We start from the raw sequence: 25,624 nt of genomic DNA on the forward strand, positions 1-25,624 counted from the left end.
AGTTCGTTTTCTGCTCTTGTGGAAGTGGTGAGCTAAGACTGGCAGTGCAACAAAAACAAGCATTCACTAAATAACCGTAATTCTATCGTTTATGAAAAGAACCGTCAATACTTTTCAGATGGCCACGTGAAATAACGATAAGGATCGCATTAATATTAGGCATTTCGAAAAAATTAGGTTAACTGTACTGGAACATGATTTATAATAGCCATACGTCAAGCCATTTCATTGTTAAAATCTGTGCTCGATTTCAGATATAAATGAGAAAAATTATCACTCCATTTCGCATAGCGCCTAGTGACAGATTCGGCTTGCTACAACGAGTTAGCTTGTTGCCCCGAATCATGTGAAATAGATATTTGTTTCGAAGGTTAACACGGCAGAGATTGGTGCGTGCGCGGTCTATATTCTTATGGTCTGTGGTTTCTTCTCTCCTGCATTACTTTGTTTATGAACACTCGTCTTTGCTGTTAAATCTAGGAGTTCAGTGTTATCGAAAGACGGCTGTAATACGGCGCACGTAGCTGCTGCACGGCTTATAGAGCACATATCACTACAGAAGAGGTTGTACCATTACGCGTTGGAGGTTTTTTGCTTTCTTTACTAATTTTTCTCTTTATGCCTCTGAAGCTAGGGAAGAGACTAATGCGTGTGTTGAGGACGAAGCAGTTAAAAGGTGACGAGCCGCTTTGCTTTTTCCATTATTCCCTCCAGTTTCACTTTCTTCCTTTCAGAGTTTTTATTCTTTTTACAAATAAAATAAAAGTAATACTGGAACTAAAGTGACATAACAGTAATCGACAGTAAGATCAAATTGGTGTTCACACTGAGGCAATACTGTTTCGAGATTCGTGCTTGTTTTACTCCTCGCAGTCTTTTTCATTCAATTTTGAGGAAACTATTCCGTTAAAAAAGAAAAAAACTTGGTTTTCCCGCAGCTTGTACTTACCGTTATTGCACATCATTTTTGTGATACATCGCAAGTAAGGAAACCACCGTGCGTTTTTTTAAAAGCTTGCAGTAGACAGTGTAGTCACTGGTTAGTTTACGTGTGGTGGGTTTTAGGTCTTATATTGGTTTGCACAAAATATCGAAATTGTGGAAGGAGAGAAATACCTCTTTCCGTTCTCGAGAAAATGCTTGGGATATGTTGGAGCTATTCTGCGACGAGGTTGGCAGCTATGCGCTGCACGTGATTCTATTGACGCCTGCTATGCAGATTGTGAAACTTGACTCGTGTTTCTGTTTCTCTTATATTACCGACACATGCCGAAGCTAGAAGTGAAAAAAAACTTGCTGAAAAGAAAAACACAGTGGGAGCCATCAACTGATAATGCTCACTGGATGCTTTCTGGTCTACGCTCCCTAATTTCAAGAAACTTTGTGATAGGCATAAGTTATATCTGAAAGCTAAAGTCATGTTACTTCTGAATTAGCAGCTGGACGGAGACAAGGAGGACACATTGGATTTTTATCATCATGGGCGTCTTCCACTTTTTCAAATACATTCTCTACCCCTACGCAGAGTACACCACCCATGCTACATCATTCATGGTGACTGATCTCACTTCATATCCAGAAAAGTTTCTTCTGAATACTTCTCAAGCTGAATCATGGAATAATTTGGGCAATTGAACAGTTGTATAAGTACTATTCGAGGTTTATTAATTTATAAGCATTATTTAAATATGCATCACTTTGAGTAAAATACCGAAATAGGTGGTCTTATAAAAAAATAAACTTTTCATGGTGGCATTTTTTACGCCATTCACATACTTTCACCAGCTTCGTTTTTTGTAATGAATAGCTCCAGAGCAGGAGAAATGACGAGTCAAATATTTATAACCTGATTTATGAGAGTAGCTGATACTGGACGCTCCAAAATGTGGAAGCTGTCTGGACTCTTGTGGAATTCGTGAAATTTTTCATGGTGAGATGCCTCACGAGAAAGAGCCGAACAAGTTTGATATTTTTATTGCATTGTATGGGTGCACTCGGTACTTCATTTTCTTTTCAGTTTTTTGAGCTTTTAAATAATAAGCCACAATAACGTACTCTTCAGAACTGACCGTCATTCTAATTAAAAAAAAAACGAGAACGTGATTTGCGCTGTCTTTTTGCTTGTCGTGCGGCGAGTCACATCGCATATCATATCATCTAAATTTTGAACCGCACCATAGAGTACTTTTTTTCGTCGGCGTAATTTACAGTAACCTTTCGTGGTTCATGGTTTTTTCGCTGTTCTTCAGACATTATGCCTCTTTACAAATTCTGTCAACAACGTTCCTATAGCACCGCATGCAAAGTGCAGCATCTCATTCATGGCCGTTACCTGCATACCAAGAGTCGCCTGGGTACTACAGTAATCGTCGTCCTCCCTCGTCACCTTAATGAGCCACATGCTTACTTGTTGTGAAGCGTGTCGAGAATCCTCCCCAGAACAGCCGTCAGCTTGGCCTCCAGTTGCGGCTCTTCCAGCTGCAGCCTGTGGCAGCTCTCAAGGAACAAGTTCTGCGCCAGCATCAGCATCTGGAAGCTCGAGTCGAGCTTGCGGCCGAGTTCAGACATCCGCCGGTGCACGATGCCAGCCAGCACATCCATAGACTCCTGCAGCGAACCTGTAGGACATACCGATGGGTTATACGTTGAACTTAGAATGTCTTCATATCGTGTTTAGTTTAGTTATTTGACTCATCATTCGAGATAACATCGTTTTCATATATTCCGTTAGTCAACATCTACAACGTCTCTCTCCCTCGATTAGTTCACAATTTGGCATCGCATAAAAAATGAATTATTGGTGGCAGTTGTATTTTGTATTTCGTCTTCGTTTAGAAGCTTGTGTTATCTCCGTGGTATGTGTGTCGCAATGGCTGCACAAAGGACAAGGGCTCGATCCTTGGTAGCACAAACGTGTTCACATTAATGGAATCATTTCAAGGCAAAATACAAAGCTTAGGCTGAGTTTCACTGAAAATTGACACAAGAGGAAAAGGAAGAAGCAGAATATTTTTCGTAGGTCAATATTCTATATTATGATAGCGACACGCCGTTTAGTTTAGTAGAAAAGGGAATGATGATTATATTTAGGGCATGAATTTTTCTGTAGCGCTGATTCGTGGCATTCATACTTGGCGATAGGCACAATTTTCTAGTCATCTTTACGCGCTCACTGTGCGCTGAGAACTGAGAAGAGCTACGTGAAGCTCTCTGGGCGTAAAGGAGACAGTCCCAACACATCTGTGCAAAGCTACATGGGATTTTATGTTCTGGCTAACTACAAGCGCCGGAACGAAGGGGAAGAACGCAGTACCAGAGTAGGTGGTGAGGAAACAGCCAATAGCCCGCTGGCAAGGACCGCACGGCGCCAGGAGCGACCTCTGCAATAAGTGAATAAAGCGCCTCTCCTGGCATCCTCGGCCGGACATTAGTGGACAGCATTAGCGCGTTCTAGCAGTGTGTGCTACGAGTTTTGTTATTAGTGATCGACAAACTGTGTGACAAACATGGTTGAACTCTGACTTGGTTGCATGTTGCCCATCGCTTGCGACACCCTTGTAAATAAAAGTATTGTCAACGTGCTTTATTGAAATAAAACTACTGATGTTATTTGCTTGCATTGTTGTATAGCATTCCGAGAACGCAGCATCTCTTAGGCACCCTATACGAGACGAGTTGGCAAGTCCCAACATTTTCATTGTGGTTTCAATTTCGCGAACGATGGTTCCTTACTTTCCGAATAGCCCTTATAATTGGAAACTTCACAATTCGTATGTTCATTTGAACACACTTGTGTAGTGTTGTAAGCCGCCGCTGCCCCCCCCCCCCCCCCCCCCACACACACACACACACGCACACGCACGCGCGGGCGCGCCCTTATTTTCTAATAGTAAGTGACCATCTTAACTGTTACTTGGCAAAAGTCTGAGGTTAATCACGACTGCCTCCTAGGAAATGAAAGCTGAAGCCTATGCCATAGGATACGGAATCTAAACTATCAGGCTGATTTTTCCAGTTTAGCAGGATATGGCAGCACAGCAGAAGAGAATGTTGGCGTTAACTGACCATAATGGCCCTGCTTTTTACAACCCATTTTTCTTGAGGTGTATACGCGACATTGTATACTCATTAAAGTTTGACTGTGGAATATTTAGTATCATAGTATTCTGTTCTGTTTAGGTCAGGTCTGTCGCAAGAAGAGTTCCCTGCTCCTTTTATTTTACGTTTGCGTCTCATTTTTCTTCTTTCGTAGGGCGCTGTTTTCACAGTGCTAACATGTGTGTTTGGCAGTCGTCTCTCGAGGAAATTGAAGGAAGTTTTCGTAGTTGCAAATCAAGCCTGTCGTCAAATGCATAAACCTGTGGTGAAGGAGATCGCAGACATTGGGTGGCTTGAGCTGTGTCTGCTTTTATCTCCCAGAAGTATCTGGAGAAACGTTGGAAAGAGGCATAACCTGGTAGCCTCTGTGCTGCACACGAGACAGTAATTTCTCGTTGGTGTGATGAACACTGCGTTATAGACAGGCAATATCTATTCTCTCATATCTGGAAATTGAGTACTGTTGTATTTATCAGGTACCAAAATACTCATAACGTTTTTTAAAATTGCATTCTAATTTCGTACGTAAAGTTGAATTATTTCAATGATTGAAGCCGTTGTTATTTAGGACCTTCCAGGTGGCACCAACAAACTCGCATTACATAAATTGGTGATATGGCTGCCTCGACAGTAAAGATTTGCGCTGATATCGGCAACTATTTTTTCTTTACACAATCCTCCAGTATTTGTCGCCACGAAGTTATTCTCTTTCTGTTAAGAGAATGAATGAAGCTACTTGCGCCTTATCTAGCTTAAAAAACTTAGGAAACCATTTCCCGTAACTTTAAAATTTTCATCTTTGAGGAACATTTTCTCAAAAACTGCTAACAGTTTATCAATGAAATTTATACACAATATTGTTTACTACTTTTCCTTCATTTTTATAACAAATTGTAAAAAAATTGTATAATTCAAGAGTTATAGAAGAAAAAGTGCAAAATTTTAGAGAAAAAATAAGCATCTGTTTAAAAAAAATTGTAAAACAAAAATATTTCTTAACATGGCATTATAACTTTGTAGAGAAATATTCACTGAACATGTAGTCCAAATTTCAGAGCAATATGTTTAATGGTTTTAGAAAAAATGTTCCTTCTATGTGCTAAAATTAACATGGAGGAGATGGATCGTTCCGGCTCCCCTTAAAGAGATGATTTTTATCACGTGCATGCAGAAGGGGACGAATCTGAACTCTAACAACAATTATTTCTTGGATCATCAGGATTCTTTGCTGAGTGCCCAAAAATTTGGAATCCTTGCCTCCAGTGGCCCATTAACATTCTCAGTGTAAACCACTTCAGATGTTTGTCATATGAGGCACACGTCGTGTTTATAAAGAAAACGTTTTCATTAATTCACGGTATGGATGACACGGCGGCTGGTCAGTACCGTTGGGCCTTCATGGGCTGTTCGGGCGGAGTTTATACGATTAAATACTCTTTCGTCTCTTCGGTCTTAATGTTAACAGTGTACAGTGTTAGTTATATGTAAGTAGGATATGGTGGTAAAGGATTATGTATGCATGTATGCAGAGTTGGACGAATAGTACTTCGTGTGCGATGTACTATGGGATGCTGTGGTAGAGCGACAGAACCGTGACCGAGCGGTTCTAGGCGCTTCAGTCTGGAACCGCGCTACCGCTACGGTCGCAGGTTCGAATCCTGCCTCGGGCATGGATGTTTGTGATGTCCTTAGGTTAGCTAGGTTTAAGTAGTTCTAAGTTATAGGGGGCTGATGACTGCAGCTGTTAAGTCCCACAGTGATCAGAGCCATTTGAACCATTTGAAAGAAATTACATAGTTATATTTACACCAATGACGAACAATAATTAAATATAATTGAGAACAATACGTAGGTTAATTGAAGAGTTTCAGAAAAATAAATAGAATCTTCTTAGTGTCAAGTTCGTTAAAACATCGAACGTATATTGAAGTGAAGTGCATTGGCGGAGCTGTTACATACGCGCTTTGCAAGAAACTGCTCCTAAAATAGCGATAAAACTTTCTGATTTATTTTATGACCATTACTTGCAGTCATAGGAGCAAGGACGTACATGGCATAATACACTGGTAAAGAATCATCCATCGAGTAAGTTATAATGTGCCTAGCGTGCCTACAGATATAATTTGTTCCTATGTCAGCATCACAAGCGTCACCAGTGCATCCAGTATAATGCTTCCATCTTAGATACTTCAGAATGGTCGAAGGCCGAAATTGTACAACCGTACGTGAAATAAAGAGAATGACCGCTGAAAGCACCACGAAATCATTCAAAAAAGTTTCGGAAGTTGTGAGGGATATTTAAGTATTTGGGTATGAGACACCCGTGGTCCCTGGTGGTTCGTTACGGAGTACTTTTAGTTAACTTTGTATCTGTATTGCACCGAACATATCCACACAACAGTGGAAATATCGACAGCATGTATTCTGTGATTGTTTAGAACTCAGACTTCGGCATCAAGCTTGCATTCAGTACTGCTCGGATTTTATTTCCGGTAGTGTTAGTTACACGCTGAGGTAACAAAAGTCATGGGATAGCGATATGCACAAATACAGATGGCCTTAGTGCCGCTTACACAAGGTATAAAAGGCAGTGCATTGGCGGAGCTGTCCTTTCTACTCACACGATTAATGTAAAAAAGGCTTCCGACGTTACTATGACAGCACAGACTTTGAGCCCGGAATGCTAGTTGGAGCTAGAAGCGTGGAACAGTCCATTTCGGAAATGTTAGAGAATTCAGTATTTCGAGGTCCACAGGCTCAAAAGTGTGCCGAGAATACCAAATTTCAGGCATCACCTATCACCATGGACAACGCAGTGGGCGGCGGCTTTCACATAACGACCGAGAGCAGCTTCGTTTGCGTAGAATTGTCAGGGCTAACAGACAAGCAGCGCTGCCTGAAGTAACCACAGAAATCAATGTGGGACGTACTACGAACTTATCCGTTACGGCAGTGCTGCGGCACGTGGCGTTAATGGGCGATGGCAGCAGACTACCGATTCGAGTGCCTTTGCTAACAGCACGACAACGCTTGCGGCGCCTGTCCTGGGCTTGTGACCATATCGGTTGGACCTTAGACGACTGGAAAACTGTGGCGTGGGTAGATGACACCCTATTTCATTTGGTAAGAGTTGATGGTAAGGTTAGTGTGTGGCGCAGACGCAACGAAGCCATGGACCCAAGCTATCACCTATACAGTTTGGAAGTTGTTGGTGAGTCCATAATCGTATGTACTGTGTTTACATGGAATGGGCTGTGTCCTCTGGTCCGACTGAACCGATTTTTGACTTTAAATGGTTATGTTCGGATACTTGGACATTTGCAGCCATTCATGAACTTCATGTTCCCAAACAACACTGGAATTTTATGGATGACATGTCACCGGGCCACAGCTGTTCGCGATTGGTTTGAAGAACGTTCCAGACAATTCGAGCGAAAGATTTGGCCACCCATATCACCCGACATGGGACGTAATCGAGAGGTCAGTTCGTGCGCAGAATCCTGCAACGGCAACACTTTCGCTAATATTAAAGCCTATAGTGGCAGTATGACCCAGTATTTCTGCAAGGGGCTTTCAAAGACTTCTTCGGTCCATGTCATGTCGAGCTGCTTTACTATGGCGGGCAACAGGAGGACCGACACGATTATAGGAGGTATCCCATGACTGTTGTCACCTCAGTGTATTACTCTGTGACGAGCCATTGGAGACAACGGGTCCCTGATACTAAAATACTCTGAATATATCTCTGAACACCGTCCAAATAATGTCTGAATTCAGGTGTATGCAGTATGTCGTCGTTCAAGAAACGATACCCCGTAACTGGCTATTCTGATTCTAGAGGTATCAGTAAATTACCATAATTGACTTAGCGCATACGCTGTTAGCGCGGGAACGGTGAAATTTAAGTTATTGCCATGAAAATGAAGCTGAAATAATCCCGCTTAACAGAGTAAAAAAAGTGTAAATTTCATGTAACTGCAAAAGAATGAAACAACGTGCAACTGGAGCTTGGTTGCTCCATGAGGCTGTGCGCGGGCTGTACTGTTTAGCGAAGTTGCAACTCCAGAAGGCTACACGAAAGGCAGAAGAGGATCGGCGATTCGTGCTGTGGCCGGCAACTGTCACTCACTTTCAGAAACAAATCTCCTCTTTCATACGCTACTTTCAAGTGAGCAAGGATTTTCTTTCTTAGCGAAAAAATCGTCTTCCATCAACTGTAGCTTGTACTCGAGATACTTTACAATCAATGACAATGTGCTATGGCTGTCCGCGCTTTTGGATTTACGCGGCAGACCTAAACACTCATTCACGCGGTATTGTTTCTTCAACTACAATATATAACGTTAACCTTTTTTAACACATCAATATGACCCAGCAGCCACTGATAATTAAGACACAAATGAATTACTTACTTTGACTGCTAGTGGACATTGTTTTAAATCAATAGAGAAAGTTGAAAATTTGTGCAGGACCGGGATTCGAACTCCCAGGCCAGGAGACACGGGTTCGAATCCTGGCCCGGCACAAATTTTCGTCTTACACCATTAATTTCCATCAATGCCCTCTCGCAGCCATTGTCAGTAATTCATTTGTGTCTTGACACTTCAGTATTGCAAGTCAGCAGAGGCAGAGAGAGACTCTGAACTGTACTGTACTGACTCGTCAGGCTCCTTTGCTGAATTTGTGCAAATAAGAAAGAACGTGCCTCTAGTGGCCCGTTACCTTTGCCACTATGTGCCTCAGCAGACATGTATCGTTTGGATTTTATGTCGTATCTGTAAGGAAAAAGTTTTCATTGACTAGTGATAGTTGCTGTACGTAGGTCGCTTACAGTGCAACGGAATGTAATGGAAGAAATGCACAACAAAATTTTGAATAGCTGTTCTCGCAACAGAGGGTACATCACGACCATAGACATCTCTGTACGTAGACACTTGTGTGAATATAACCATTCCGCGTGAGTGTTGGGATACATGCCACTGAGTGTATGTCAAAAGATCTGATATGAAAGAAACGTGAGAAAGAAGTTTGTGGTCAAAGTATGTGATAAGTTGGTCACACGTGACAAGTTGAAACCGTGAGCTGGACCAGGACTCTAACGCGGAAGCCAATCTTTCCCATGTAGTGAGCAAGTACCCCCTCCCCGCCCCCCCCCCCCTCCTTGCTCTAACCACATCCATATGCTTACGCCTATGCTCAGAACCTTTCACGTACAAAGTTGCGCAGACTTCTGGGTAATATTATGCGCACATCTGGGCTTAGACATCGCCGATCTGTTTCCAAAGCGACCGGCAGCGAGTGCACTCACCTACGGTGTCCTGCTTCTCGCGGTCGGCGTGGAAGGCCCCCCGACGGCTGAGGGACCGCAGTCCATCCTGCAACTCGCGCCGCGTCGCGTTGGACAGAGACATGGAGTCCTTGGTCAGCGTCTCCAGCACCTGCGTGCGCCGCCACAGCTCGTTGTACATGTTGGTCACCTGCGGACACGCACACCTCACTCACTTCCAGTCGTCTGAGCAACGAGGAAATGCAACAAGATATACTACAGCATTCTTCATGGGCAGCTGGAATTCGATTATTTAAAATAAATATCCGTTCACAACTGTCTGTTAAAACTTCAACAGAACGAGATGAATAGAAATCATTTATTTTTCGTCTCTGGGTGCGGAGATTAATATAAGCTGTTCACTCGATAGTGCACACTATACAGGTTGAGGTCCGCAGCTCGTAGTTTAGGGGCTGCTTCTGGATATGGGATCCCGGGTTCGATTCCCGGCCAGGTTGGGGATTTTCTCTGCGTGGGAACTGATGTTTGTGTTGTCCTCATCATTTCATTGTCATTTGTGATTGTGGCTATAATGGGCTGTGTAATAAAATTGGACTGTGTAATAAAATTGGACTGTGTAATAAAATTGGACCGTGTAATAAAATTGGACCGTGTAATAAAATTGGACTGTGTAATAAAATTGGACTGTGTAATAAAATTGGACTGTGTAATAAAATTGGACTGTGTAATAAAATTGGACTGTGTATGGGCGATATTGACTGCACGGTTGAGCGCCCCACAAACCAATCATAATCTCGGTAATTGAGTCATATTGCTGCTAGCACGGAAGGGGGGCGAAACTGCCTCTTCAGCGAATGGTATACTTCAGTATGTCGTCATTCTTTGTACTGGCTGTCGGCGCGACTGTCGAGAGCAGGCTGGGCAAGACTCAAGATTACCAGTGCATTTGGTCGCGACAACATCGTGAGTTCCAAACGCAAGGGACCAAGGATGAGCTAAACTATTGACCACGGGGTCATTGTTGACGACCGTGGATAGCAACAGCAGATTGATAGACCAACACTGTGGCCAGTCAGTGCCCAATTCAATGTCAGACAGCATCAAACAATGAGAAATCATACTACCCAAAAGCACGGCCTTGCTATAGCGCACGACCGTTACCGCCACACATGCCATGTCTAATCTGAAGTATCCGAACACCTATTAGTGGACATTAATACGGTTTATGTCCACTCTTTGCCTCTACGGCTGCTTGAGCTCAGTTAGGAACACTTTCTGTGAAGTCTGTGGAGGAATGGCAATCCATTCTTCCTCAAGAGCCGAAACCATAGAAGATATTGATGTTGGAAGCTAGGGTCTGAAGTGAAGTCCACGTTCTAACTCATAACAAATGTGTTCTATTCTGTTGAGGTTGTGACTCGTAGCAGGCCGTTCATTTCAAGAATGTTATTGTCCACAAACCACTGTCTCACAAATGCTGCTTTACGACAAGATGCATTGTCATGCTGATACAATCGTCTTCTTCAGACTATTCCCCTATTTTATGCAGTACACAATGCTGTAAAACGTGTTCATCCTTCAGCATTTAGTGTTTTCTTAAATGCGGTAAGGGGATCACATGCTAATCACAAGAAAAACCCTTACACAGTTACACCAACTCCTCCATACTTCGCTGTTGGTGTTGCGCATAATGGCGGGTGACACAGTGATTCATATCTCCAAATCCCTTGTTTACAGTCGTCCATTGTCCAGTGGTGTCGCCTTTTAGACTACGTCACGCGTCGGTTAGCTTTGACGCTTCTCCATGAGCAGCCTGCAGGCTATCAAGCGATACTACCCTCGTCACCCTTTGGTCTCTGCTATCCATGACCTTCTCTCTGCCCTTGAGCGTGCCGCCTGTTCAGTCGTCTTTCTCTGGGTCCCAAGTCATGCGGACATCCCAGGGAATGAACTGGCTGACCATTTGGCTAGAGAAGCAGATACTTATCCCCATTTCCTTTCATGATTCCAGCTGCGGATATTCACATCTACGTCAAATCTCTCTTTGCCAAAAAGTGGAATGCCATCTTCGTAGCAATAAACTCCGCACGATCAAGGGGTCTACTGCTGTTTGGCGCTCTTCCTCCTGCTATACTCGGAAGGAGTCCACTGTTTTATGCCGTTTACGCACTAGCCATACCCGGCCTACCCATTGTTTCCTCCTACGTAACGACCCGCCTCTACAATCATACTACCCAAAAGCACGGCCTTGCTATAGCGCACGACCGTTACCGCCACACATGCCATGTCTAATCTGAAGTATCCGAACACCTATTAGTGGACATTAATACGGTTTATGTCCACTCTTTGCCTCTACGGCTGCTTGAGCTCAGTTAGGAACACTTTCTGTGAAGTCTGTGGAGGAATGGCAATCCATTCTTCCTCAAGAGCCGAAACCATAGAAGATATTGATGTTGGAAGCTAGGGTCTGAAGTGAAGTCCACGTTCTAACTCATAACAAATGTGTTCTATTCTGTTGAGGTTGTGACTCGTAGCAGGCCGTTCATTTCAAGAATGTTATTGTCCACAAACCACTGTCTCACAAATGCTGCTTTACGACAAGATGCATTGTCATGCTGATACAATCGTCTTCTTCAGACTATTCCCCTATTTTATGCAGTACACAATGCTGTAAAACGTGTTCATCCTTCAGCATTTAGTGTTTTCTTAAATGCGGTAAGGGGATCACATGCTAATCACAAGAAAAACCCTTACACAGTTACACCAACTCCTCCATACTTCGCTGTTGGTGTTGCGCATAATGGCGGGTGACACAGTGATTCATATCTCCAAATCCCTTGTTTACAGTCGTCCAGTGTCCAGTGGTGTCGCCTTTTAGACTACGTCACGCGTCGGTTAGCTTTGACGCTTCTCCATGAGCAGCCTGCAGGCTATCAAGCGATACTACCCTCGTCACCCTTTGGTCTCTGCTATCCATGACCTTCTCTCTGCCCTTGAGCGTGCCGCCTGTTCAGTCGTCTTTCTCTGGGTCCCAAGTCATGCGGACATCCCAGGGAATGAACTGGCTGACCATTTGGCTAGAGAAGCAGATACTTATCCCCATTTCCTTTCATGATTCCAGCTGCGGATATTCACATCTACGTCAAATCTCTCTTTGCCAAAAAGTGGAATGCCATCTTCGTAGCAATAAACTCCGCACGATCAAGGGGTCTACTGCTGTTTGGCGCTCTTCCTCCTGCTATACTCGGAAGGAGTCCACTGTTTTATGCCGTTTACGCACTAGCCATACCCGGCCTACCCATTGTTTCCTCCTACGTAACGACCCGCCTCTACAATGTGGTTGTGGAGCCAGACTGACGATGTCTCACATATTGGCTGAGTGTCCCCTTCTTTCGGCCCTTCGTGCTAAGTATAGTCTTCCGGATTTCTTAAATTTAATATTAGCAGACGATTCCCGGATGGTTGAATTGGTCCTCAGTTTCCTCTGTGAAAGTGGTTTTTCTTTTCAAATATAAGGTTCTGCCTTAGTCTTGGAGCAGTGGCAGGTTGGGGGCGATTGGGATTTCCTTTACACTCTACTCGGTCTGCGACCCCATGACCGCCCCCCTTTCTTCCAGTTTTTAGATTTGGTTTCACTATTTATGCCTTTACTGTGTATGTTATTTCACTTCCCTGACAGGATGCGTCCACTTTTAGCAGACCCTCGTTCTTCTGTAATTCACCTTGGAATCGCGGGATTGATGACCGCGCCATTTGGTCCCACAACTCAATCAGTCAAATGTGTGATCTTAGCTGTCTGCTGCACACTTTGAAACCTTTGCCTTCGCGTTTCCACTTGACAGTGACATCACCAACAATCGACTTGGGCAGAATTGTAAGAGTTGAATGTCCGTGATGGATTTGTTACTAAGGTGACGTCCAACGAATAGCTCACGTTATAAGTCACAGAGTTTCCCTGATCGAGCCATTCTGGTGCTACTGATTCTCCACTGACAGCAAAATACTCCTCACTTCCTTTTATACTGGCTGGTCCGCCTCTCGTGACATCTAACGGTCGATTCCACTTTACATAGGTTTTTTGATATTGGAGTAGTGGGAAGTTTAACCATGCCTCATGGGTCAAAGCGAAGCTGGCGACCGTTATTTGAATTGACTTAGCAAGCTTAGCTGTGCAGTTAATTAATCGGGGTCTGCCAATAAACATTTTCGATTAATTTTGCGGCTCACTACGTCGCGTTATTTGCCTCGCGCTCCGCATATCGCTATAAAGGCATCCTCTCACAGGACGTGGAAAGCATTCATGGACGAGGAACTGGTAGTTCAATGACGTCACAGCGTCGGATTGCACGTTTCAGTACAGTGCAAAGCTTGAAAGGAAGACTGTCAAGTCATATTTTTGCCTCGTGGAGAGGAATGTGACCAGTGAGATACAACATCGGTTTTACGTTGCAAGCAGAACATAATAGACGCCATATTGGATTAAGTCACATAGTTGAACTCTGTATTTGGTGGCTTTGGTATTGAAAGTACGTGCTACGAATAGAACCTGTTTCCAAGCAGCGGCACGGTGAGGATCTCGAAAACGTATCTTTTTTGGTGCGATTTATTATAGTATAATAACTAAAGTACGTGTGTGTAGTAAAGCCTTTTCTTATTTGGTGCTTTTTGTATAATAGCTTATGTCCTGTGAAACTACGCAGTTTCAGTGCTACGATGCATTGATGATTTATCAAAAGGGCGTCGTTTTTGGTACGAAGCGATACAATTAAATATCAAATAATGACGTCTATAGTTACAGCCTTCAGATATTCGTGGAAATTATATAACACACAACTAAGACACTACTACGACGTTAAACCTGTAGCGTAGATTGGAGAGTCGTGAATTGCAAAGGGATTGGTAGAGGCGGACCAATTCCATGGCCTCCACGCTGTCCTGACCTCAACCCTCTTGACTTTCATTTATGGGGGCTTTTGAAAGCTCTTGTCTACGCAACCCCGGTACCAAATGTAGAGACTCTTCGTGCTCGTATTGTGGACGGCTGTGATACGATACGCCATTCTCCAGGGCTGCATCAGCGCATCAGGGATTCCATGCGACGGAGGGTGGATGCATGAATCCTCGCTAACGGAGGACATTTTGAACATTTCCTGTAACAAAGTGTTTGAAGTCACGCTGGTACGTTCTGTTGCTGTGTTTCCATTCCATGATCAATGTGATTTGAAGAGAAGTAATAAAATGAGCTCTTTGTGTGTGAGGAATGTTTCCTGAAAGTTTGGCCTTACCTTTTTGTAACACCCTGTATAAAAGCAAGACGTTGGTAATGAAAATCTCTAAAAGTTCTTGACCGATTTTCTTCAAATTTTTCTCTGAACGCTAATAAACATTCAGACGGGCATAGGTCCATTGATCGTGACCGGGCCAAATATCTCACGAAAAAACTACAAAGGACGAAACTTGTCTAGCTTGAAGGGGGAAACCAGATGGTGCTCTGGTTGGCCCGCTAGATGGCGCTGCCATGGGTCAAACTGATATCAACTGCGTTTTTTAAAATAGGAACCCCATTTTTATTACATATTCGTGCAGCACGTAAAGAAATATGAATGTTTTAGTTGGACCACTTGTTTCGCTTTGTGATAAGATGGCGCTGTAATAGTCACAAACGTATAAGGACGTGGTATCACGTAACATTCCTCCAGTGCGGACGGTATTTGCTTCGTGATACATTACCGGTGTTACAATGGACCGTTTACCAATTGCGGAAAAGGTCGATATCGTGTTGATGTATGGCTGTTGTGATCAAAATGCCCAACGGGCGTGTGCTATGTATGCTGCTCGGTATCCTGGACGACATCATCCAAGTGTCCGGACCTTTCGCCGGATAGTTACGTTATTTAAGGAAACAGGAAATGTTCAGCCACATGTGAAACGTCAAACACGACCAGAAACAAATAATGATGCCCAACTAGGTGTTTTAGCTGCTGTCGCGGCTAATCCGCACATCAGTAGCGGACAAATTGGGCGAGAATCGGGAATCTCAAAAACGTCTGTGTTGAGAATGCTACATCAACATCGATTGCACCCGTACCATATTTCTATGCACCAGGAATTGCATGGCGACGACTTTGAACGTCGTGTACAGTTCTGCCACTGGCCACAAGAGAAATTACGGGACGATGACAGATTTTTTGCATGCGTTCTATTTAGCGACGAAGCGTCATTCACCAACAGCGGTAACGTAAACCGGCATAATATGCGCTATTGGACAACGGAAAATCAACGATGGCTGCGACAAGTGGAACATCAGTGACCTTGGCGGGTTAATGTATGGTGCAGCATCATGGGAGGAAGGATAATTGGCCCCCATTTTATCGATGGCAATCTAAATGGTGCAGTGTATGCTGATTTCCTACGTAATGTTCTACCGGTGTTACTACAAGATGTTTCACTGCGTGACAGAATGGCAATGTACTTCAACCTGATGGATGTCCGGCACATAGCTCGCGTGCGGTTGAAGCGGTATTGAATATCATATTTCATGACAGGTGGATTGGTCGCCGAAGCATCATACCACGGGCCGAACTTTTACCGGATCTGACGTCCCCGATTTCTTTCTGTGGGGGAAGTTGAAGGGTATTTGCTATCGTGATCCACCGACAACACCTTACAACATGCGTCAGCGCATTGTCAATGCGAACATTACGGAAGGCGAACTACTCGCTGTTGAGAGGAATGTCGTTACACGTATTGCCAAATGCATTGAGGTTGACGGACATCATTTTGAGCATTTATTGCATTAATGTGATATTTACAGGTAATCACGCTGTAACAGCATGCGTTCTCAGAAATGATAAGTTCACAAAGGTACATGTATCACATTGGAACAACCGAAATAAAATGTTCAAACGTGCCTACGTTCTCTATTTTAATTTAAAAAACCTACCTGTTACCAACTGTTCGTGTAAAATTGTGAGCCATATGTTTGTGACTATTACAGCGCCATCTATCACAAAGCGAAAAAAGTGGTCCAACTAAAACATTCATATTTCTTTACGTACTGCACGAATATGTAATAAAAATGGGGTTCCTATTTTTAAAAAACGCTGTTGATATTCGTTTGACCTATGGCAGCGCCATCTAGCGGACCAACCATAGCGCCATCGTGTTTCCCCCTTCAAGCTAGATAAGTTCCGTTCTTTGTAGTTTTTTCGTTTGACGCCTATTTCATGAGATATTTGGCCCGGTCACGATCAATGGACCACCCTGTGTGTTTTTTTCCCCTCGCTGATAATTTCAACTGCGACAGCAAAGCATTTAAACCATTCGACATGTCGTTTATGCCATATTACACTCAGGTGACAAACGTCATGGGATTCTCCTGATATAGTGTAACGCTTTTTGCCACGCCTAGTGCAGCAACGGGACATGGCGTGGACTCAACAAGTCATCGGAAGTCCCCTGCAGAAGTACTGAGCCATGCTGCCTATACAGGCGTCCATAATTGCGAAAGTGTTGACGGTGCAGGATTTTGTCCACGGGCTGACCTCTCGATTATGTCTCATATGTTCGATGGGATTCATGTCGGGCGATCTGGATGGCCAAATCATTAGCTCTAATTGTCCACAATGTTCTTCAAACCAATCGCGAACAACTGTGGTCCGGTGACATGGCGCATTGTTATCCATAAAAATTCCATTATTGTTTGGGAACACAAACTCCATGTAAGGCAGAAAATGGTTTCCAAGTAGCTGAACATAACTATTTTCAGTCAATGATCGGTTCACTTGGACTAGAGGACACAGTCCATTCCATGTAAACACAGCAGACACCATTATGGAACCACCACCAGCTTGCACAGTGCCTTGTTTTTATTCTGAAATAGTAATTACTGTGTGTGTGTGTGTGTGTGTGTGTGTGTGTGTGTGTGTGTGTGTGTGTCACCTCTGTATATTGTTACTCGTTATATATAATTTTAAACAAAAATTATATACACAGCAGTTTGCTGTTTTGTCTTCTTCCTCGCAGTCGATTTGTGAACTGAAAACAGGAATGTTGTATTTATGGCTTTCCGGTTTATGATTAGAATTCCACTATGGAGTCTGAATCGTCCGAAACTTCGTAGCTAATCCTACCCGTTCGCAGATTAAAACTATGTAAAATTCTGTCATTGAAGCTACTATCTTCTCATATGTAGCTCTTTCGCATACCCCATACGCAAATGGTCCCAACCAATTTATCCATTAATTTTAAGTGACTTCAGTTCCCAATCAAAGTTTCGTTTGCAGTAACAATAAATAAGATCAGAGAGGGGGGCGGGGGTGAGGAGGAGATGTACAGAGGGGGAAAGGAAGGAAGTGGACATGGAGAGCAGGTGGGAGCAGCAGATGGAAGGAGAGCGGGAGATGGGGTGGGTGTTGGTAAGAGAGGAGGTGGTGGCGGTTCTAACAACCCTACCGCAACAAAGGTCAATATTTTAATAACGATTGTGGTGTTGCTCACGCTGCTAAATACTGCATTATCGGGCAACAACAGTCATATTGTGTGGCAGGTGTCATTAGAGCACAGTTAAGTCATTTCATGTAATAATGAAAAAACTAGGCACTCATCTTTTTGTGTTTCCCACGCTGGTCTCGTCGTAAAATCGTGGCTCAATCGTTGAAAATCTAGGTGGTTATGATTCCAAGCTCGGATGCAAAGAGGCCTAGGTTTTATTCTGCTATATTCAAAAGTTTTGTAGATGCGCTTCTCAAACCATTCTTGGAGATTAAACCTTTCAAAGTTACCACAATGGTGGTGTAAAAAAAAATAATCAGCACTCCGAATTCAAGTTACACTTCCTTTTAATTGCAATATCACGTAACTCACAAAACATCACTTCACAATACAAAACGTACTTGAAAACATCTTCCTCACATTTTATAAGCTAACTACAATATGCGTCTTTCCGACATGACGTCCAACACTTGACTGTCTCAGGGTCCGACTCCCTAACAACTTAACAACTAACTAACTAACTAACTAATAATCGCTTACGCGCCCAAAAATCAGAGTTACAGGTACGTCAAAGATCATAGTGACAAAAGAAAGAGTACACATAAGAATAATATCATTGCAATATAAACATATCGATGTATCACAAATGAAATCAAATGTGAATGTTGTCTCAGAAATATGTCAACTACTTTGCAGAAACACAGTAGAATATAGCTGGTATCGAGAGGTTCAGGTGAGGTGCCGTAATGGTTGCGTAATTCAAGTACCATTACACGGTGGAGGAGGACAGAAAGACCGGGGGGGGGGGGAATTAGATTAGGACGTAGATCCGTACATGTTTAGCAGTTGCGAAGCTTTGCCGGGTTCATTGGTAATGGATAAAATAAAAACTCGGCAGCAGAGCGCTGACTTGCCTTGTTGGCGAGGTTGCTGACTTGCTTCTCCATGGCGACGACGACCTTCTCGACGTAGTCGCTGGGGTCTGGCACGCCAGGTCCGGAGGACGCCTGGTCGCTGGCGTCGTGCAGCTCCGTGCTGGCGGAGGCCAGAGTCCGGTTGAAGTCGTAGCGCAGCTGCGCCAGCGACGACGCGATGTCCTCCAGCCGGTGCGCGCTCGAGCTGGCCATCGCCGCCTGCCGGACCAGGGGGCGTGTCCCTCAGTAGTAGTAGTAGTAGTAGAGCGCGCGCGCGCGCGCGCGTCCACACACACACACACACACACACACACACACACACACACACACACACCATAGCGACTATAATCGAGTGTCAGGTCGAGTTTGCGTCTTATGTCCTGAACTCAGTCTGTAGTGAGACTGTACCCCCTCAAACCCCACTTGAAGCTGTGGCTGTCAGAATAACTACGACGCAGGAAATAACTGTATGCAATGTATATCTTCCTCCACATGGTGCAGCACCGCTGAGCGTATTAGCTGCATTGACTGATCAGCTTCCTAAACCTTTCCTACTTTTGGGAGATTTTAACGCCAATAACCCCTTGTGGGGTGGCACAGTGCTAATTGGCCGAGGTAGAGATGTCGAAAAGTTACTGTACCAACTTGACCTCTGCCTCTTAAATACAGGTGCCACCACACATTTTAGTGTGGCACATGGCACATAGTCGGCCATTGATCTCTCCGTCTGCAGTCCTGGCCTTCTCCCATCTCTCCACTGGAGAGCTCATGAGGACCTGAGTGGTAGTGACCACTTTCCCATCGTCCTTTCACTCCCCTCGCGTCATGCCCACGGACGCGTACCCAGATGGGCTTTAAGCAAGGCAGACTGGAGTATGGAGTCCCTCAGAGCTCTGTATTGAGTGTATCTCTACTTTTAGTGGCCATTAAGGGCCTAGCAGCAGCTTTAGGGCCGTCCGTCTCACATTCTCTGTATGCAGACGACTTCTGCGTTTCGTACTGCTACTCCTGTACTGGTGTTGCTGAGCGGTGGCTACAGGGAGCCCTCCACAAGGCGCAGTCATGGGCTCTATCCGACGGCTTCCAGTTTTCAGCTGCAAAGTCGTTTGTTATGCACTTCTTTCGGCGTCGTACCGTTCATCCGAAACCAGAACTTTACCTTAATGCCGACCTTCTCAATGTAGTGGAGACATATTGACTCTTAGGACTGGTTTTCGACGCCCAATTGACTTCCTGACTTTCGTCAGCGTAAGCAGAAGTGCTGGCAGCACCTCAATGCCCTCCGTTGCCTGAGCAACACCAGCTGGGGCGCAGATCGCTCTACGCTGTTGCAGCAGCTCTATAGAGCCCTTGTTCAATCCCCCCTTGACTATGGGAGTCCGGTGTATGGTTTGGCGACATCCTCAGCGTTGCGTTTATGCGACCCAGTGCACCACTGTGGCGTTCGAATTGCGACGGGAGCTTTTAGGACGAGTCCGGTGACCAGCAGCGTCCTACCGGAGGCAGGAGTCCCTCCATTGAACGTTAGGCGTGCACAACAACTCGCCAGTTACGTTGCACACGTTCGTAGTTCTCCTGCACATCCGAATTACCGTCTCCTTTTCTCACCAACGTCGGTTCATTTCCCGCATCGGCGGCCCAGGTCGTGGCTTACAATTGCTGTTCGCTTCCGATCGCTTCTATCCAAACTGGAGCCCGTGCCTTTACCACCTATACTCGAAGTCCATTCACGAACGCCTCCATGGTGCACACCTAGGCCACAGCTTTGTCTGGTTCTTTTGCATGGCCCTAAGGACTCAGTTAACCCCGCGGCTCTTCGCTCTCATTTCCTCTCGATTCTCTGACGTGTTCAGGGGCTCTGAAGTGGTTTACACCGACGGCTCGATGGCTGATGGCCTCGTTGGCTTCGCCTACGTTCACAGGGGCCATATTGAACAGCATTTCTTGCCTGAGGCTGCATTGTTCTCACTGCATAGCTGGTGGCTATATCCCGTGCTCTTGAGCACATCCGTTCATGCCCTGGGGAGTCGTTTCTTCTGTATACTGACTCCTTTAGCAGCCTACAAGCTGTCGACAAGTGCTGCCCTCGTCATCCTTTGGTAGCCACCATCCACGAGTCAGTCCATGCCCTGGAGCGGTCCAGTCGTTCAGTGGTGTTTGTGTGGGCCCTGAGGCACGTTGAAATCTCAGGCAACGAACTTGCTGACAGGCTGGCCCAACAGGCTACGCGGAAACCGCTTCTGGAGAGGGGCATCTCTGAGCTGCGTTCGTTATTTCACCGCCATGTTTTTCGGCTTTGGGAAAAGGAATAGCGTAACCCCAGTACGCCCAATAAACTGCGTGTCATTAATGAGACTACGAATGTGTGGAAGTCCTCCATGCGGCCCTCTCGCAGTGAGTCTGTTGTTCTCTGCCGGCTCCGCATTTGCTTCGCTTGGGGCACCCACAGCTATCTTCTGTGCCGTGAAGACCCACCTCAGTGTCGGTGTGACGCCCGATCGACAGTGGCCCATATTCTAGTGCACTGTCCTACCTTGACTGCCCTGCGACGAAATCTTCGGTTACCGGACTCATTGCCGCTAATTTTATCTGATAACCCCTCATGGGCTCATTTAGTTTCACGTTTTATACGTAAACGTGGGTTTTAACATTTGATCTAAGTTTTCGATGTCCTTTCTCCCTCTGTGTCGTCCACCCTAGTGCTTTTAGGGTGGAGGTTTTAATGTGTTGGAGTGGCTGGCTTCTCCTTTTTATTTTCGTGGTCAGCCAGCCATATGTAATCTGCTTTCTTGTTTTAATCTTTTCTGCCTGTTTCTTGCGTCTCTTTGTGGTTTTCTTGCCCTCTTTTGTTCCTTGTAATGTTTGTTGGCTTTCTGTCGTTCTTCCTTCCTTTTGGTTTTACGCTCTACGTCTCGCTTGTTTTATTTTTTCTCTTTTATATTTATTTTATCAATAGCAAGGGACCAATGACACCCCCACCCCCTTTTAAATCAACCAACCAACATACTGGATACTAACATATTGCGCAGAGACAGAACAATATATTTGAATTTCAGTCCACAGTAAGTACTGTATAGGCCACTAATGAGACTCAGATGGGTGTAAGCTGCAGTATTAAATCACAACCACCAAAGATAAACTGAGTTTTCAAACTGCACTTTTTTTTCTGAAACAGATCTATGAAGCGTCTAGTCGGCCGTAGCATATGTTACCATGAAACTTACATCAAAAGTGACACAGTTGGCATTTCTTACTGAGTGCCTGTAGTGCTGCGTTTTTAATTCGGGGGTTATGGAACGTGGTTGCGTGACGTAACAGGCTTACACATTCTGTCTTCATTTACATACCATAACTGTTATCTGTGTTATGCAAAGGAAACGAAACTACCTTGGCTTACAGCAATTGTCGATGGATTATATAATGTGTGTAGCGCATAGTTAAAATTAAAGCTTGAAGACAAATGCATGCTGTCACACTGTCATGCATTAAAATGCCAACTGGAAGCAGGTTTTCCTCTGAATTTAATATCAAGCTGTTATATTACATAACACAACTGCATGAATTGATTTATTGCTCATAAACACGGTGTTGCCCAGGCCGTCTCAGTTACCGCTGGACATCAGAATTGCTTTTTTGACAGTTTAATGACCTTAATTTATTGACATCTTGAAAGTATTTGTGAATCTCTTCGTAATAAAAGTTGGGTAGCGGCTAGGTGTAATTAACGATTTCCGTGTCGGATTTGTTGATTAAAGTACACTAGAAATTCAGATACTTACCCTTTTGCGTTGTTCTGTGATAGATAGATAGAATGTTATTCACCGGGAATAACTTAGGCCGTGTTCGAAGAGGGAGAATCATTGTACAGAATGACTTTCAGCAGTCGAAAGAACAGCTGACAAAAGTGCCTTTGGTATGTAAGAGTAACACTCGATTGTTACAAGCGTATTGGAAATCATGGAAAGAAAAACTAGAGACATGCGCTTCATTTAACCATATTCTTCGCATGTAATAATTGTCTTGGATTTGATCCAACGTTCCTCGTTATGCAGTTCATCCAGATTCAAAATTTACTCGTTTAATCACGTTGTTCGCCATGAAATTTTGGTAGTGTGTCCATAAAACTGCGACCACAAGTTTGTGTTATTTAACAAACGAACTACTCGATAGCGTCGTTGTTCCGTTTTTTTTCTTTAGATCTGTAAGCCTTACAGTCTTCACACTAGTGTATTTAGTATTTCCACAAACTCGCGTCACAAACAAGCAACTGTTTACTTCCCCGAGTGTCCTATTTTTTCGTATGTGTGGCGACGCATTTAAAATCCACGTTAAAATCGTCACCAAAGGTAAGATCTGCATTGAACTGACAACTGTGGCCTCTAGCTCAGAGTTGGCTGTGCAGTCGTCTTACCGTTTATTGATGTCGTTTTTCTGTAACAACAGCTACCAACATTGTAAGACATTTCTGTTTCGGCTCAGTTCTAATACACCATGTAAAATGTAATACTGCCCCGTCCTGACTTCGACAGGGTGGTGTATATGTACAGTTCGTCTTTGTCTATTTTATATATTGTTACATCTCTGTTCGCTTCCTGTATAGTTTGTACGACTGCAGAGCATCCGATAAGACTTTAACAGACTCAATACTATCGTGGTCAGTTAACCACCTGCTGTAATCATTGCATAGGTAGCAATGTATATGTCGTGTACTTATGGATTGATAGCACCAATGTATGTGTTTACCAATAATCTTGCTGACTGAAAATATTATCAGTCTCAAATTCTGTAGTAAAAGAAAGTATGTTGGAAATATCACTTTGGTAAGCCAAACCGAGGCCTTTTGTACATACGGAATCTACCTGTTGCTGTTGCTACCTGTTGCTGTTGCTACCTGTTGCTGCTGATAAGTCCCATAGTGCTCAGAGCCATTTGAACCTTTGTTGCTGCTGACAGGTAGCTCCCCTCACTCGCTACCACCTCGAAACCATTCTCTCTCACCTGAAACGATTCCCGTTACCGCCACTGGTTACACAGAGGAGCTACAACTGTAAGCTACGTAGAACTATAAATGGTCTTCAACAATTGGGCTCATTCATTCATTGTGTAAGGAGAATACTTTATGGCAACCAAACTGAGATTCACGCAACAACATCTTAGTTAAATGAGTTAGTGGTTCATCTTAGGACACTTTCGCCGACACTTTTAAAAATAATGGAAGGGTTGAAATAAGTCTGTAATTAGATATTGCTTGCTTATCTTCAGTTTTATAGGTGGGTACTACCACAGCATATGTAGCGTACATAAATGTCAGGAAAAATGCCTTGAGTCATTGACTGATTAAAGATAGCTCGAGTGTAATCATAGCAAATTCAGAACGTCAGTACTCTCATAGAGACATCATCATAGCCAACAGAATTACTGTTACTTGGTGAGCTGATTAATTTTGTAATCTCCTCAGCTCCTGACGAAATGCCTGTTGCTAATGTCTGTTCGGTTTGTATGTTTGCAACTAAGGTCTCTTGGTGGTGTATACAGTATCTGTACAAATAAATGTAATGCATCTGTGTTTGGTTGATTATTAGTGGGCACAAAGTTGGTCCCCAGTGTGTGGAAATAATAATTCAGTTTGGTGACCAATGACTTGTTTGTGTGTGTGTCAGAGCCATCTTCGGAGGGCTCAGTTTCGTTCAAATTATTTCTTGTCTGTTTGTTTTGTTTTATAGTGTTCCAAATAGGTCTTGCCTTATCCTTGGAGTGTTTTTACATCGTGCGCAAATTTTACTTCATAATAACAGACTGACTGATTTTACAATAATGTTGTTTTTCAACTCTTGACTACAATTGCCCTCTAAATTAGGTAGAGTGCACTCTTCCTAGGATAAGATGCCTTAAACGCAGGAGTTATCATTCTCTTGTCCTCACTTATTTTTAATTTTACCGTTATTTGTTTTAGAGGAACCAAGACTCAGTGTGTTGAAGGAATATTTTTGAGAAAGAGTTAAATTTCCTACCAACACTACCTTCTTCATAAATATCTCTCCCGTAATTCATCTCTAAGCACTATTTATGATTGTACAGTTTTTTACTTTTCTTCTGTGACCTGTTGTATGCGAAAGAACCCGAAATTTGAATTTTGCACTCAAATGTTTATACGAGTAACCATATAGAAATAACGCTAGGTGTTTTTTGAATCAGTGTGGCAAGTGGCTGCCAGCTCAGGGGTTTGGTTAGTCGTTGGTGAACATATTTCCATTAACTTGTCCCGTTTAGTTTGCGGTTTAGCAATGGCTGACTTGAAAGAGCAGCGTTTCTGTATGAAGTTTTGTTTTCAACGTGGGAAAACCGCAGCGTGAACGCGCCGAACGTTGAAGCAAGCTCGTGGACTGATACAAGCATTCCAAAAACCGGCCTACATCATCGACAACAACATCGCCTGGGAGTTTGCAGGGAACTTCAGTTTCTAATCGAATGAATCTTCCAGGGGGTTTCACTGTTCACGCAAGTTTAATTTATGGCTATTACCCTGAACTGTGCAGCACTTGTAGCGGAAGAGCCCTTCTCCTCGGCCAAAGAAAAGTCAGCGAGTCAAGAGTAGCATTAAGTCTTATTTACATACACTTTCCAGTCACATTAATGTGATCCCCTATCAAGAGCCTGAATAACCAACTTTGTCAGCGCGGATCGCTGCTAGACGTGCAGGAAGAGGGTCAGTGAGGTTCTAGACAGTACCAGCTGCTTTAGGTTTTGTCGTTTGAGGATCTATGGCGCGAACACCCTGATCGAGGTGGTCACACAGATTCTCGGTTGGGATTAAATCCGGCATGTTTGGTGG

The 25,624-nt window shown here is 43.9% G+C and overlaps 1 protein-coding gene across 2 annotated transcripts in view; it reads right to left on the bottom strand.

Moving 5' to 3' along the window:
• The window catches only part of LOC124711379, a 230,564-nt gene that overhangs the window by 12,799 nt on the left and 192,141 nt on the right, over window positions 1-25,624 (bottom strand). For both annotated transcript variants that reach the window (XR_007005467.1, XM_047241432.1), the window contains exons 5-7: window positions 18,793-19,011; window positions 9,407-9,575; window positions 2,408-2,618 (exon numbers count right to left, since the gene is read on the bottom strand). Coding sequence is in view for 1 of the 2 variants with exons in the window: in XM_047241432.1 (XP_047097388.1) it covers window positions 2,408-2,618; window positions 9,407-9,575; window positions 18,793-19,011 (599 nt within the window). In the remaining variant the exon portion in view is untranslated. The remainder of the gene's footprint in view (window positions 1-2,407; window positions 2,619-9,406; window positions 9,576-18,792; window positions 19,012-25,624) is intronic.

The sequence above is a fragment of the Schistocerca piceifrons genome, chromosome 8 (assembly GCF_021461385.2).
Source record: "Schistocerca piceifrons isolate TAMUIC-IGC-003096 chromosome 8, iqSchPice1.1, whole genome shotgun sequence".
Taxonomy (NCBI): domain Eukaryota; kingdom Metazoa; phylum Arthropoda; class Insecta; order Orthoptera; family Acrididae; genus Schistocerca; species Schistocerca piceifrons.